This window comes from Hyaena hyaena, unplaced genomic scaffold, assembly GCF_003009895.1.
Source record: "Hyaena hyaena isolate Hyena2069 unplaced genomic scaffold, ASM300989v1 scaffold_281, whole genome shotgun sequence".
Lineage (NCBI taxonomy): Eukaryota > Metazoa > Chordata > Mammalia > Carnivora > Hyaenidae > Hyaena > Hyaena hyaena.
The window spans coordinates 320989-332654 of record NW_024080914.1 but is presented as its reverse complement, the minus strand read 5'-3'; the positions used below and the strand labels follow the sequence as shown (position 1 = coordinate 332654).

The window sequence follows — 11666 nt, the reverse complement described above, 5'->3', positions numbered from 1 at the left end:
GAGAGGAAGAATCAGAAGCAGGCTCCAGGCTCTCAGCTGTCAGCACAGAGCCCGACGCAGGGCTCGAACCCATGAACCATGAGATCATGACCTGAGCTGAAGTCAGACGCTCAACTGACTGAGCCCCCCAGGTACCCCCTTTTAATTTTTAAAATAATTTCAGGGGCACTTGGGGGATTCAGTCAGTTGAGCGTCTGACCTTGACTCAGGTCATGATTTCATGACTCCTGAGTTCAAGCCTCACATGGGCTTGCTGCTGTCAGCTCAGAGCCCGCTTCTGTCCTCTGTCCCCCGCTCTCCGCCCCTCTCCCACTTGTGGGCACATGCTCTCTCACTCAAAAATAAAAGATTAAAAAAACATTAAAAATTTTTTTAAAGATTTTGTTTTTATTTATTTATATGAGAGAGAGAGAGAGAGAGAGAGAGAGAGAGTGCACAGCAGAAGGAAGTGAGAAAGAGAATCTCAAGCAGAATCCAAGCTCAGCCCGCCATGGTGCTTGATCCCACAACCCTGGGATCATGACCTGAGCCGAAATCAGAAGTCAGACACCAATTGAGCCATCCAGTTGCCCCTAAAAGATTTTATTTTTAAGCAATGTCTACACCCAAAGTGAGAATTGAACTCACAATCCTGGGATCAAGAGTCACATGCTCTTCCAAGTGAGCCAGCCACGCACCCCAAGGAATCGATTGTTGTTGTTGTTGTTTTAAGTAAGCTCTACACCCAATGTGGGGGTTGAACTCATCAACCTGAGATCAGGAAGTCACATGCTCTACTGACTGAGCCTGCCGGGCACCCAAAAATGGTATTTTAAGATTACTCAGACACTGATGTTTCAGAAAGGCTTAAGTCCAAAGATTCTGAACATTGGCAGGGTAGTGAGGCTCAACAAATACTGAGAACTCGTGATCATTTGGGGCACTTCTGTCTTTAAGGAGCTCAAACCAACTGGGAGGAGTTAACAAAAATGTGGTGTGGCAGATGACACAGGTATATGGTTGACACAGTGTAGGGCAGACAAAGTTTGGTGAGAGGGAGGAGCCCAGTGGAGTCTGGAAAGATGGACAGAAAGAAGGCGAGGGGACAGAGAGCCGGTCCACTCTGGCTCCCAGCCTCACCTGCTGAAATAGCTGGCTATGAGGAAAGGGAAGAACTTTAAAGGGAAAGTAATGGATTGGAACAGCCTTATCAAGTTTATGAACCAAACAGTCAATGAGGGAGAAAGAAGAAAGATCTCTTCACGATGACCAAGCCAGGGGGCACAGTTGGTCATGGAGCAGGCCAGCTCAGCTTACTTCCGGGACACTCTCTGACCCTCACCAGCTAAACTGAAGAAAGCAAATAGTGTAGCTTGGCAGGCTGGGAAAGAAGCTTAAAAAAACTTGGTTATGGTGATAGAAGATAGAAAATGGTTACCTAGAAAAAGATTAAGGATGGAATTGACTGGAAAGGGGCCCCAGAAAAATCTTGGGGATTTCAGTGTTCTAAATCTTATCAGGATGGTTATTACAAGTGAGCATACGCTTGTCAAGACTCAATGAACTGAACATTTAAGAACAGTGCATTTTGTTGGAGGTAAATTAAGCTTAAAAAAAAAATGAAGAAATGCTATAATCAAATTATAATACTTGAGGAGGGAAAATGAAGACTAGAACAGTTGAGACTCAAACAAAGAGGGAAATTAGACCCCAGGAAAACCTTCCAACCAGTCTGAGGACCAAAGAGATGTGAGTATTTGAGGAAAGAACCAGACTATTTGCCAGACCTTAGCCCAGACTCACATGTTTTGATTGTATCTGCAGACCCAACACTGCCCAGCTACGTGCAGACAGAAGTGAAATGTGGTTGGGTCACCTGGGTGGCTGAGTCGGTTAAGCATCTGACTTTGGCTCAGGTCATGATCTCACGGTTTGTGGGTTCAAGCCCCGCGTTGGGCTCTGTGCTGACAGCTCAGAGTTTGGAGCCTGCTTCAGATTCTGTGTCTCCCTCTCTCTTCCCTGCCCCTCCCCTGCTCATGCACTGTCTCTGCCTCTCAAAAATAAATGTTTCCAAAGTAGTAATAATAACGAAACATATTGTTGTTAGCCTGGGAAGAATGGGGGAGCCATGACCGAGAAGCTGGAGAGCCCAGGTGAACCGCAGATTTCGTGGAGGTGCATGGTAGGCTGTGACATAGAAGACACGGGAAGACTGGGTAACAGCCAGGAGGTAGAAGGGGAGAGAAAAGGAGGCAAAGAAAGGCAAGGAATACAGGGATTTGAAGAGATTTCTCCAGAAACTTGAAAAATCAGAAAACTGGGTCCAACTTTCTCTTCCGTCATTAAAGCAATAGAATTTTATTATTTTTTAAAGATTTTATTTTTGTTAATTTTTTAAAATGTTTTATTTTTGAGAGAGAGATAGAGACAGAATGAGCAGGGGAGGGTCAGAAAGAGAAGAGTCACAGGATCTGAAGACAGGCTCCAGGCTCTGAGCTGTCAGCACAGAGCCCGACATGGGGCTCGAACCCACAAACCGTGAGATCATGACCTGAGCCGAAGTCGGACGCTCAACTGACTGAGCCACCCAGGCGCCCCTATTTTTGTTAATTTTTAAAAAATGTTTATTATTTATTTTGAGAGAGAGAGAGAGTGCACAGAGGAGGGGCAGAGAGAGGATCCAGCAGACTCTGAGCTGTCAGTGTGGAGTCCAATGTGGGGCTCAGACTCACCAACCACAAGATCATGACCTGAGCTGAAATTCAGTGTTGGACGCTTAACCAACCGAGCCACCCAGGCGTTCCTCTTAAGTTTATATTTATTTTTTTAGTAATCTTTACACCCAGTGTGGGGCTCAAACTCACAGCCCCGAGATCAAGAGTTGCATGCTCTACCGACTAAGTCAGCCAGGCACCTCAGGGAATAAAATTGTAAAACACCAAACTTGAGAAGTCAGAACTCTGGCATGAAAATATCTGAAAGGTCTAGAAGGATATGCATCAGACTATGCCCCACACTAGAGGGAAGTTACATACCTACTGTGTAGTGTTGAATTTTGTCAGCAAGCACGTGCTTTTCATTTTCCTTAACCAATTAAATTGTGTTCAAACCAGTGTGGGATCAAAACACAGTGTTGCTCGAAGCTGGGGCCTGTCTTTGGTGGGCGAAGTCCTCACACTTGTAATCTGTGTTTGACACGTCTGCAGGCGTGAAGGGTGACATCTGTCCCCTCACTCCTTGCCTGGGGCTGCCCTTTCCTTTCCTCAATGCAGTGACAAAGCCCAAGGGAGGTGAGGCTGGGGCTGGGGACCTGAAGGTCAGGGGCAGGCAAAGTATGCCCATCAAGGACTAGACAGTACAAATGTTAGGATAGGAAGAACATATAGTCCCCATCACAAGGATGCTGCTATTTTCACACAAAGGCAGCCACAGACAATATGGAAAGGAAGTCGTGCCAGCAAGGCCAGGTCAAGCCACAGTCGGCTGGCCTCTGGAGCGGTGGTTTTGGTTCCTGACTGCACATCAGAATCACTTCCGGGTGGTGGTGGTGGGGGGAGCTAGGGTGGCTCAGTCGGTTGAGCATCCGACTCTTGATTTCAGCTTGGGTCATGATCCCAGGGTCACAGGGTGGAGCCCCATGTCGGGCTCTACACTGGGTGTGGAACCTGCTTGGGACTCTCCCCCTCTCTCCCTGCCCCTCCCCTGCTTGCTCTCTCTCTCAAAATAAATAAACATTTTTTAAAAAACCACTTCAGGGGCTCATAAAACCACTACTACCCAGGCCCCACTCCCAAGATTCCAAATCTGGAATGGGCCCCAAACTTTTTTTAACATTTTAGCTACCAGATAACTCTGATGTCCATTCTGGGCTGAAAACAGCTGTTCCAGGAGAATCATGGTCTCAGGAAACTCCAGGAGTTTGGGGGGGGGGGCAGGCTGGGGGACAGACGAATGCCAGAGAAGGACCCAGAGCTGAAGCGAAGTCTAGGTTAAGATTAGTAGTGTTCGCAGTGCACCTGACAAATTAAGTGCTTCCAATGCTTCGAGTAAACCGATCTTTATTTGATGTTTTTGCGCGCAGAGAGCCCAAGGCTGGGGTCGGCCCCCCCTCCTTAGTTAAGGTGGCCGCGGTGGGGAGGGAGAGGGGGCCATCAGTAAGCCACCGGCTACCTAACCTTCTTTCTGGAACCATTCTCTATAGGCCCCTTCGTAATTGCGAGCCCTGCGGAGACAAAGGAGGTAAGGGAAAGACAGGCCCGGGAGGCAGTCCCCAGTCACCCGCCAGCTGGCCATGCACACCTTCCCCCTACCCTGTGTATCCGAGGCCCCGGGCCAGCTGCGTGGCCTGCAAGCCCCGCTTGCCCATCTGGCAGAAGAAAATGAGATTCTCGTCTTCCCGCTTGGGCTTCTCGGCGGAGTACAAAGCCTGGAAAGCGGCGGGCTCCATCTGCAGGGCACTTTCCAGCTCCGACACTGGGAGGGAGGAGTCGAGGGGACAGAATGGAAGCCCGCAGGTGGCGACCTCAGGTCCACACTGGGCCTGGCAAGGGCTGGCTCGAGCGGCCCGAGCCAATCCCCAGAGCGCCCCCAAACCACATACGGTGACCACCCCACACCCCATCCTCGAGGACCACACGGGCCCACCTGCGCGGGAAGGCGGACAAGCCGCGGAACCGGAGCCACCTCCCCAGCGGCGAGGGGGAGCGGCGGGCGGGCGGGCCCCCGGCCCCGGGGAGGTCAAGCGCAGAGCAGCGGGCCCGCCCCTTCCTCGCCGCCTGTGATCCGCGCAAACTGGAAGGGCCGGTTCCGCGGCCAGGATCCGCCTCCCACCAACCCTCCTCCAGGAAGTTGGAGGTGGGGGGCGGGGTGCTTGAGGGAACACAGGACTCCCGCAGCCGTGCCTCCCCCGCGCGCCACCCTAGATGCCCCTCCCGGACATCCCCTCGGTCCCATACCCGGGATGTTGAGCGCCCCCGGGATGGTCCCCGCTGCCGCCTCCTCCCGAGATCTCACATCGATGAGCCGGGCCTGGCCCGAGGCCAGGAGCGAACGCAGTTCAGGGAGCGAGACTGTGGGCGCTGGGGAAGGAGGCATGAGAGCCTGGAGCGGAGCGGGCTGCGCGGCGCCCCTACACCTGCACCTGGCGGCGCCCCAGCCCGGGAGCGGGGGCGTGCGGCCCTCCGCGCCACGCCCCTCCGCGCCTCCCTCCGCCGGGCCCCCCCTGGGGGGCTCCTCGCGCTCCCGGGAGCCGCGGGCCGTTCGGGGCGAGGCCGCAGGTCTCCCCGCAGGTACCTCCAGCCATGGCGCGCGCCGCGACGGCGAGCTGCAGGAATGCGGCCCCGAGCCGCCCCGGCCGTGCCCACAGCATCTCTCCCGCCTCCCGGAACCGGGACCGGAAGCGGAAGCGAAGGCACCGCCTCCCGGACTGCCCCCTCGGCACCTGTTCGAGGTACAGCTAATACCCTCCCCCGCTCGCCAGAGATTCTTGCGACTGCCCCGCACCAGGACTCAGAATCACGGACACAGGCGCGGCACCCCACCCTAACTTGGCCCAACCCTTGCCTGGCAAAGTGCAAGGTCCTCCCCTCCCTTCCGCCCTCTGGGGCCCATAAAAAGAGGAAAACCAGGAGACAAATGTGGCTCTGAACATTTTATCTTTTTAAAAAAAAAAAAAAAGAAAGAAAGAAAAAGAAACCGTCCCCACAAGGGGAAGGCCCCAATTGGGCCCCTGTCTGTTGTTCTCCCTGGCTCGAGACTTCTGCATAGGCCTTGGATGCTTGCTGGCCTATCTCCTCTTCCTGCGGCAGCGGCCACTGCTAAGCATCCTTTCCCCCACCTCCTGCAAAAGGTCCCCGGAGACCTCAGGTGCACATCTGCGCTCCAGGCTAAGAAAGAACCAGTGCAAGCGCCAGAGTCCTGGGGCAGGCCGGCGCAGCACTTGGTAGCGGACCTTCTGGGGCACTGTGCGCGGGCATAGGGCAAGCCCCCCGGTTCTGTGTGTCCAGTATCCAGCATGGAGACAGCAAATGCATGTGCCAGAGGAGCACAGGGGCCCAGGGGCCGCACGGCAGGGCGGGCGAGGCTGTGGGCGCAGGCCCACGTGCGTGTTTCACACGGCTGCAGGCTGCTAGATCACAGGGCCTCAGTTCAAAGGAACGCCTTCTGACTCCCCCTGGTCCCACGCCAGAGGCGGGCAGTTAAGGAAAGGGGCACGGGGTTGGCCTGCTGCTGCTGGGCTCTCTGTAGTTCTCAGAAAGGGGCCGTAGGGGCCCCAAGCCCCCGAGTCCCCACAGTTAGTTGCTGTCATTCTTAATGACGACCTCTACTCCGTGGTGCCGCAACTGAGCTCGAAGCAGCAGGTTCTTGTTTTTAAGGTCTTCCACCTGACGTGGAAAGGAGGCGATGAGGAAAGTAGAAAAGTTGGTACTTTAATGAACTTCTTCAGGCAGCCACTAGTGAGGGGAAGAGGACGAAGCCCTCTCTATGGCAACCAAAGGAAGGAGCCCCAACCTGGCTCAGGGACCCTGGAGTCGAGGAGGGCTGGACCGAGGACAGGGTTCTGACCTGCTGTCGAAGCACATCATTGTCCAGCTGCAGCTGGTCAAGCCCCTGCAGCTCTTCAGACAACCGGTGGTTACTCTGTCGAAGCTCCTGGATATAATCACAGGCTTTGGACAGAATTCCACCTTTACTCTGCAAGAAAAAGCCAGCAAAAATGAGGACTAAAAATATGTGCGACCTGGCTTGCCTTGCAAAAGCGCACTCACACCCTGAGCGTTGCTTTCCCCTGAGGGCGGGGGCGTAACGTTTCACGAGGACACGGCTTCCTGCCATGTGTGCCCTCTCTACCGTTTCGGGAAACGGTACCAGAAGACAGAATCCAGGCAGCCTGCCCACTCCCGGGGCCCTCCCGTGACCTGGCCGGACTTGGTGCTCTCCATGGAGCAGTCTGGGATGATCTTGGACAGCTGCACAATCCAGTTATTAATCTTGTCTCGGCGGCGGCGTTCGACTGTGGGGCAGAGCGGAGGTCAAGGGGACTCTGTGAGTGCTCCCCGCGGGCCCCGTCCAAGCCCGCAAGCCCTGCCGCTCAGACACCACGGTGGTCCCCGATCCGGCCGAACGGTACCTACCTTCGTTATGCTGAGCCCTGCGTTTCTCATCCCGAGTGGTGCGGGGAGCTTCTGACTTCCTGACGACAGAGCCCAGGGCGGCCAGAGTAAGGGAAGGATGAAGAAGAAGACTGGAGGTTGGGACAAGGAACGACACAGGAGCTGGCGGGGATCAAGAACACCACGGCCGAGAGGAAGCAGGGGTTACTCACGGGGAATAAGGGTGAGTCCTCGGGGCGATGGAGCGCTGGCTTCCCCCCTGCAACACTTCTTGGGGCGACATCATCACAAAGAATTGTCCTGCGAAGGCACGGGGTTGGGTCTGTCAGGAGGTGGGACCGGGAACCTCGCCAAGCTCTGAGGCCCCACGGCCCTAGGAGCCTCTGCTAAGAAGGACATACTTCCTCCTTTCGGAAGGGCAGCCCCAGACCCACCGCCTGCCCAGGTCTCAGCAGTTGTTAAGGGGTCATGAGGCAAGGCGCCCCCTGCCCCCGGCCTTGTCCGCAGCCCAGGCAGCCCCTCCAGCAGCACCCCCCCACGCCTCACCGGTGCCAGGAGGCGTCGCCTGCCCCAGCAGTGCCTCGGAGCCCTGCGTCGTGACCACCGCGGCGGCGCTCCCCGAGGTGGCACCCGCGGCCCCATCGCCCACGGCAGTGCTGGGGAAGTAAGTGTAGTGCGTCTCGGCGGCCGTCCCCTCGGCGTCAACCGTATCGTCACTGGTGAATGCACCCTGGATCACTGCCTGGGAAGGGGGACGTGGGGACACAGTTCAGGGACACCCAGGTACGGCCCACTGAACTCCTCACTGCACAGCTGCTATCCCTGGGAGGAAGGAGGGAGGAATATGGAGAAAGGGAGAACCTAGTGCCTTGGGACAAGGCAGCCCCAAGGTGCCTCTCTCCCACCCTCGCCCGTCCCCGTCCCCTTCCTCTGTGGGGCTCGGGCCCCCTCCCCAACCCGTCCCCTGGTACCTGGGTCATGGACTGAGTGGCAGGATAGCCACTGATGGCGCCAGTCCCCTCGGTCTGGCCATCCAGCTGCCCCTCAGACACCTGGATCACTCTGTACATCACCTAGAAGCAGGGAAGAAAGGGAAAGGGCGCCGGGTGGGGAGGGAGAGAGCCGGAGAGTAAATGCTGGGGCCCCCGGGCCCCTTTCTTCTCTCGGATAGCACCCCAAAACAAGGGGGCTTCAGAGACAAAGATTCAGCCGCTCGCCCCTTTCCCCGGAAGTTTCTGCACCCCTCCCCCACCCCTCCCCCAATCCCTACTCCAAACCTCATTGTCCAAGCCCCTCCCCACCCCGCAGGGGCCCACACCTTCACCCCACCCGCCAAGCCAGGTCTCCCCCCTCATCCCCAACCCCAGGTAACACCTGCAGCCACCTGGCCCCCTCCCTTACCTGGCCCCCATTCTCAGTTCGGAAGACGTACTTGACGTTGGGGTCAGGAAAGGTGGCAGCTGACTGGATGCTGGCAATAGCCACGCTGGTGGGGTCCTCCCCAGTTGCCACTGCACCTGAATTAAAAGAGCAAAGGAAAAGTGTCTGAGTTACTGACCTTCTCCCCCTGTTCCACTTGCATGTCATTCAGAAGGACGAGCGTGCCCGGGAGACGCGCCCATGGGGGGCGGGGAGAGGCCACGATGGGCTCTTGGTCTCAGGTCTGTTTCTACCACCCACCTTCCTGAATCTGCACCGTCCCTTCTTCTGCTTCAGCTGTTTTCTGCTGCCTGTTTGTGAAGGGAAAAGAGAAAGAATAAGACAAGAAGCGAATAAAAAGCTCACCGACCCAGTAACATATGGCTCCCAAACCCCATGGCATTCCCAACAGATCCTGGGTCAGGTTAGAATAACAACGGCTAGTGTTTACTGAGTGTTTATTGTGTGTGCACACCACTGAACTACGCACTGAACGAGCGGTGTCTTAGTTAATGCTAACAACAGCACGATGAGGTGAGCAGCAGTACTTGCGTTTTGTAGACGGGGAAGCAGATCACACAGCTCGTAAGTGACTGAGCTGAAATCAGAATCTAGGTCCACCCGACTCCAGAGCCAGTGCTCTTAGCCATTCTGCGTTCTACCGGGCCTCCCACCTCCCGCCCCAGACCCTACCTCTTCTTCACTCACCCCTTCATCTCTCTGTAAGGGGGCGCATCCGAGGATCTGGTCCTTCTGTGGAAGTCTCTGTATCTCCCGCCTCACAGGCCAGAGTGCTAAGTCCTGGTAGAAATCAGGGAGTTGGTGGTGAGGTCAAGAAACTGAACAGCCCGTTTCAAGAAGCTGGGCTCCATGAAGACTCGGCCAGGAACAACATCCAGTCATCCACAGAGGACAGTCAGTTTCCTCCATTCTGATGCTGAGAAGCGGGCTACAGTGCTTGAACGATTAACTCTACAAATAGTGCCCCTGGGCCCTCCATTATCCCTCCAAATCCCGGGGGAGAGGAGACAGTGACACGGCACGGGAACACGGAGAAAAGACAGATCTCAGGGTGGGTCATTACTAGAGCTATTATGATCATCCATGACTTCGGGGTTAGGAAGGCCACGTTCAGACCACCACTGTCAAAAACCCGGGGCCACTGGACACCGGTTCTTCCTCCTGCTTCTCAGCCACATCCTGTACCAAGAAATTTCTGTTCTCAAGTCTAGGAAGGGGAAACCTGAAACCCACTGCTATTGGAAGACCTCCCTGAACCACAAAGAACAGACGTGGCCCCTGGGCCTCATTCTGCTTGGCCCCTTGGGCTCTTGCTTTGGGGTGTCCAGATTTATGTCATTTGTTAAAGACCCTAAAGTCCAAGTGTATCATCTACAAGCCCCTTCTATTTTCTTCACCAAGCCTTCCCGTTGAACAACGCTGTTGCTAAAATGTTGCCATGGCAACTCCAAACCAACTGAATCTCAGCAAAAGGGAAAAAAAACTCCAGGCTCCAGGTTTGGGAAGGAGAGACAATGGAAAAGGAACTCATTTGCAAGGTGCCCCCCCCTTAGGGTCCTAACATCCGACCCGGAGAGGAGGAAAAACAAAGAGCTGTGAAGACCCACGTCTCCAGAAAGATACGGCTACCCGTACAAAACAACAAAATTATCCCCCCACGAAAGGGTAAGATTTTTGTCAAGTCTCTACCCATAAGGTCCTCCAAATCTTTCCCGTCCAAGGAAAATCTTCAGCGGATGAGCCTTGAAAAGCCCGCATCGAAGGGAAGTACTGACCAAAAGGAAAAAAAAAAAAAAGAATCAAAAGCAACCAAACAAACAAAAAAACAAAGGGAAAAAAAAAAAGAACCGAAAGTGAAAGTGTCCGGAGGAAGTAGCGCAGCGAGGAGATCCCCGTCCTCAAGGGGAAGTAGGACCCGTGTTTCGGGGCCACCTACCTGTCCATCCTCAGACCTGCGGAGGAAGCGCCCCTCCGAGGCTGGCGGCGCTGAAGGCAGGAGCCGGCAGCGCACGGGAGGCGTCTCTATCGCCCGCAGCTGTCAGCCAGGGGCGGCCTCTGAGGACACCCGGCAACGGGGTCAGGCCGCTTATTCAACTCTTACTTGGACATCCGGAAGCATTTCCTGAGCATTAGGGGATGCGACTCGGAAACGCGGACAGGACGTTGGGGCGTGCGCGCTCGGGCCCGCAGGGCCCGGCAAGAGCCCCTGCTAAGTCTGGACACAAAGGGGAAAACGACCCAGTCCCGAAAGAAGTGAGGCGCCCGACCTTGCCCGAGCACGCGGCGTGGCCCCGCAGGCCCCGCAGCCGGCAGGCGCGAGCCCGCGAGCCCGGGCGCCCGCGAGCCCGGGCGGCCGCCGCGCTCGCTCGGCGGCCGGGAAAGGGCGCGGGGCTCGGCGGGCCCGCGGTCCCGGCCCCGCGGCAGGCAGCGCAGGAGGGCGGGGACGCGCGCGCTCGGGGGCGGGGAGTGCGCTCGGCCCACAAAGGGGGGCGGGAGAGAAAGGACCGGGCTCGGCCCCCTCCCGCAAAACAAAGACTTCCTCCCCGGCCGGTCCGCCACCTGAAAACGGGAACGAAATCCAAGCTGCCCTGCCCACGGGCGCACCCAGCCTCTAGACTCGCGACCCGCGTCCGGCTCCGAACTCACCGGCCAAGGCCGCCTCAGCCGCCGATCTCCCCCGACCGTGTTCTCCCTCCCCGGACTCGGAGAGCTCCATGGACAGCTGCTCATGCGCACTCCCGGCCTGCCGCCATGTTGCTGAGGGGCGGAAGTGTCTCTCTCGGCCCGCCCAGCCTCCGAGCCGCCCCACTTCCGGTCGTCCCGCTTGATGAAAGAAGTGGGTGGGTGAGGCTGTCGCCGGGGCAGAGAAGAAGGAACTTCCTGAGAGAATGACACTGAAGTATCTGTGGCTTTCGGCAAGAACGGGCGAAAGATGACTGACGTGTGCTCCCATTTTTCTGTTGGACAAGGCGTTTTTAGTGGCAGAAGGGAAGGAGGTTGGCTTAGATCAAGGGAGGGACGTCGGGCGGAGGCGCCATCTTTAACAAGGGCTACTGGGGAGGCCATCTTGGATCAGGACACTTTTTTGGTGTCCCCTGGAGATGAAGATAGATTTGGGTATAGTCCTTTGTAGTA

The 11666-nt window shown here is 56.2% G+C and overlaps 2 protein-coding genes across 7 annotated transcripts; both read right to left on the bottom strand.

The window, feature by feature from the left end:
* Window positions 1–4020: 4020 nt before the first annotated feature.
* On the bottom strand, window positions 4021–5394 carry TSTD1 (thiosulfate sulfurtransferase like domain containing 1). Its single transcript, XM_039246453.1, has 4 exons — window positions 5272–5394; window positions 4935–5057; window positions 4290–4452; window positions 4021–4201 (listed from the first exon to the last, which is right to left on the bottom strand). The coding sequence occupies exons 1-4, from the start codon at window positions 5345–5347 to the stop codon at window positions 4150–4152; spliced, it is 414 nt and encodes a 137-aa protein (XP_039102384.1). The 5' UTR covers window positions 5348–5394; the 3' UTR covers window positions 4021–4149.
* A 220-nt stretch (window positions 5395–5614) lies between these two features.
* Window positions 5615–11320, bottom strand: USF1 (upstream transcription factor 1). 6 transcript variants are annotated; one of them, XM_039246463.1, is made up of 12 exons: window positions 10221–10301; window positions 9595–9710; window positions 9219–9311; window positions 8772–8821; window positions 8493–8608; window positions 8063–8164; window positions 7638–7833; window positions 7304–7391; window positions 7113–7171; window positions 6897–6991; window positions 6544–6672; window positions 5615–6362 (listed from the first exon to the last, which is right to left on the bottom strand). In XM_039246463.1, exons 3-12 carry the CDS (start codon window positions 9224–9226, stop codon window positions 6273–6275), a joined length of 933 nt encoding a protein of 310 aa, XP_039102394.1. In that variant the 5' UTR covers window positions 9227–9311; window positions 9595–9710; window positions 10221–10301; the 3' UTR covers window positions 5615–6272. The 6 variants fall into 6 exon arrangements, with proteins under 6 accessions (XP_039102394.1, XP_039102391.1, XP_039102392.1 ...); XM_039246460.1 differs by lacking the exons at window positions 9595–9710; window positions 10221–10301 and adding an exon at window positions 11178–11320; XM_039246461.1 differs by lacking the exons at window positions 9595–9710; window positions 10221–10301 and adding an exon at window positions 10468–11155.
* Window positions 11321–11666: the final 346 nt, after the last annotated feature.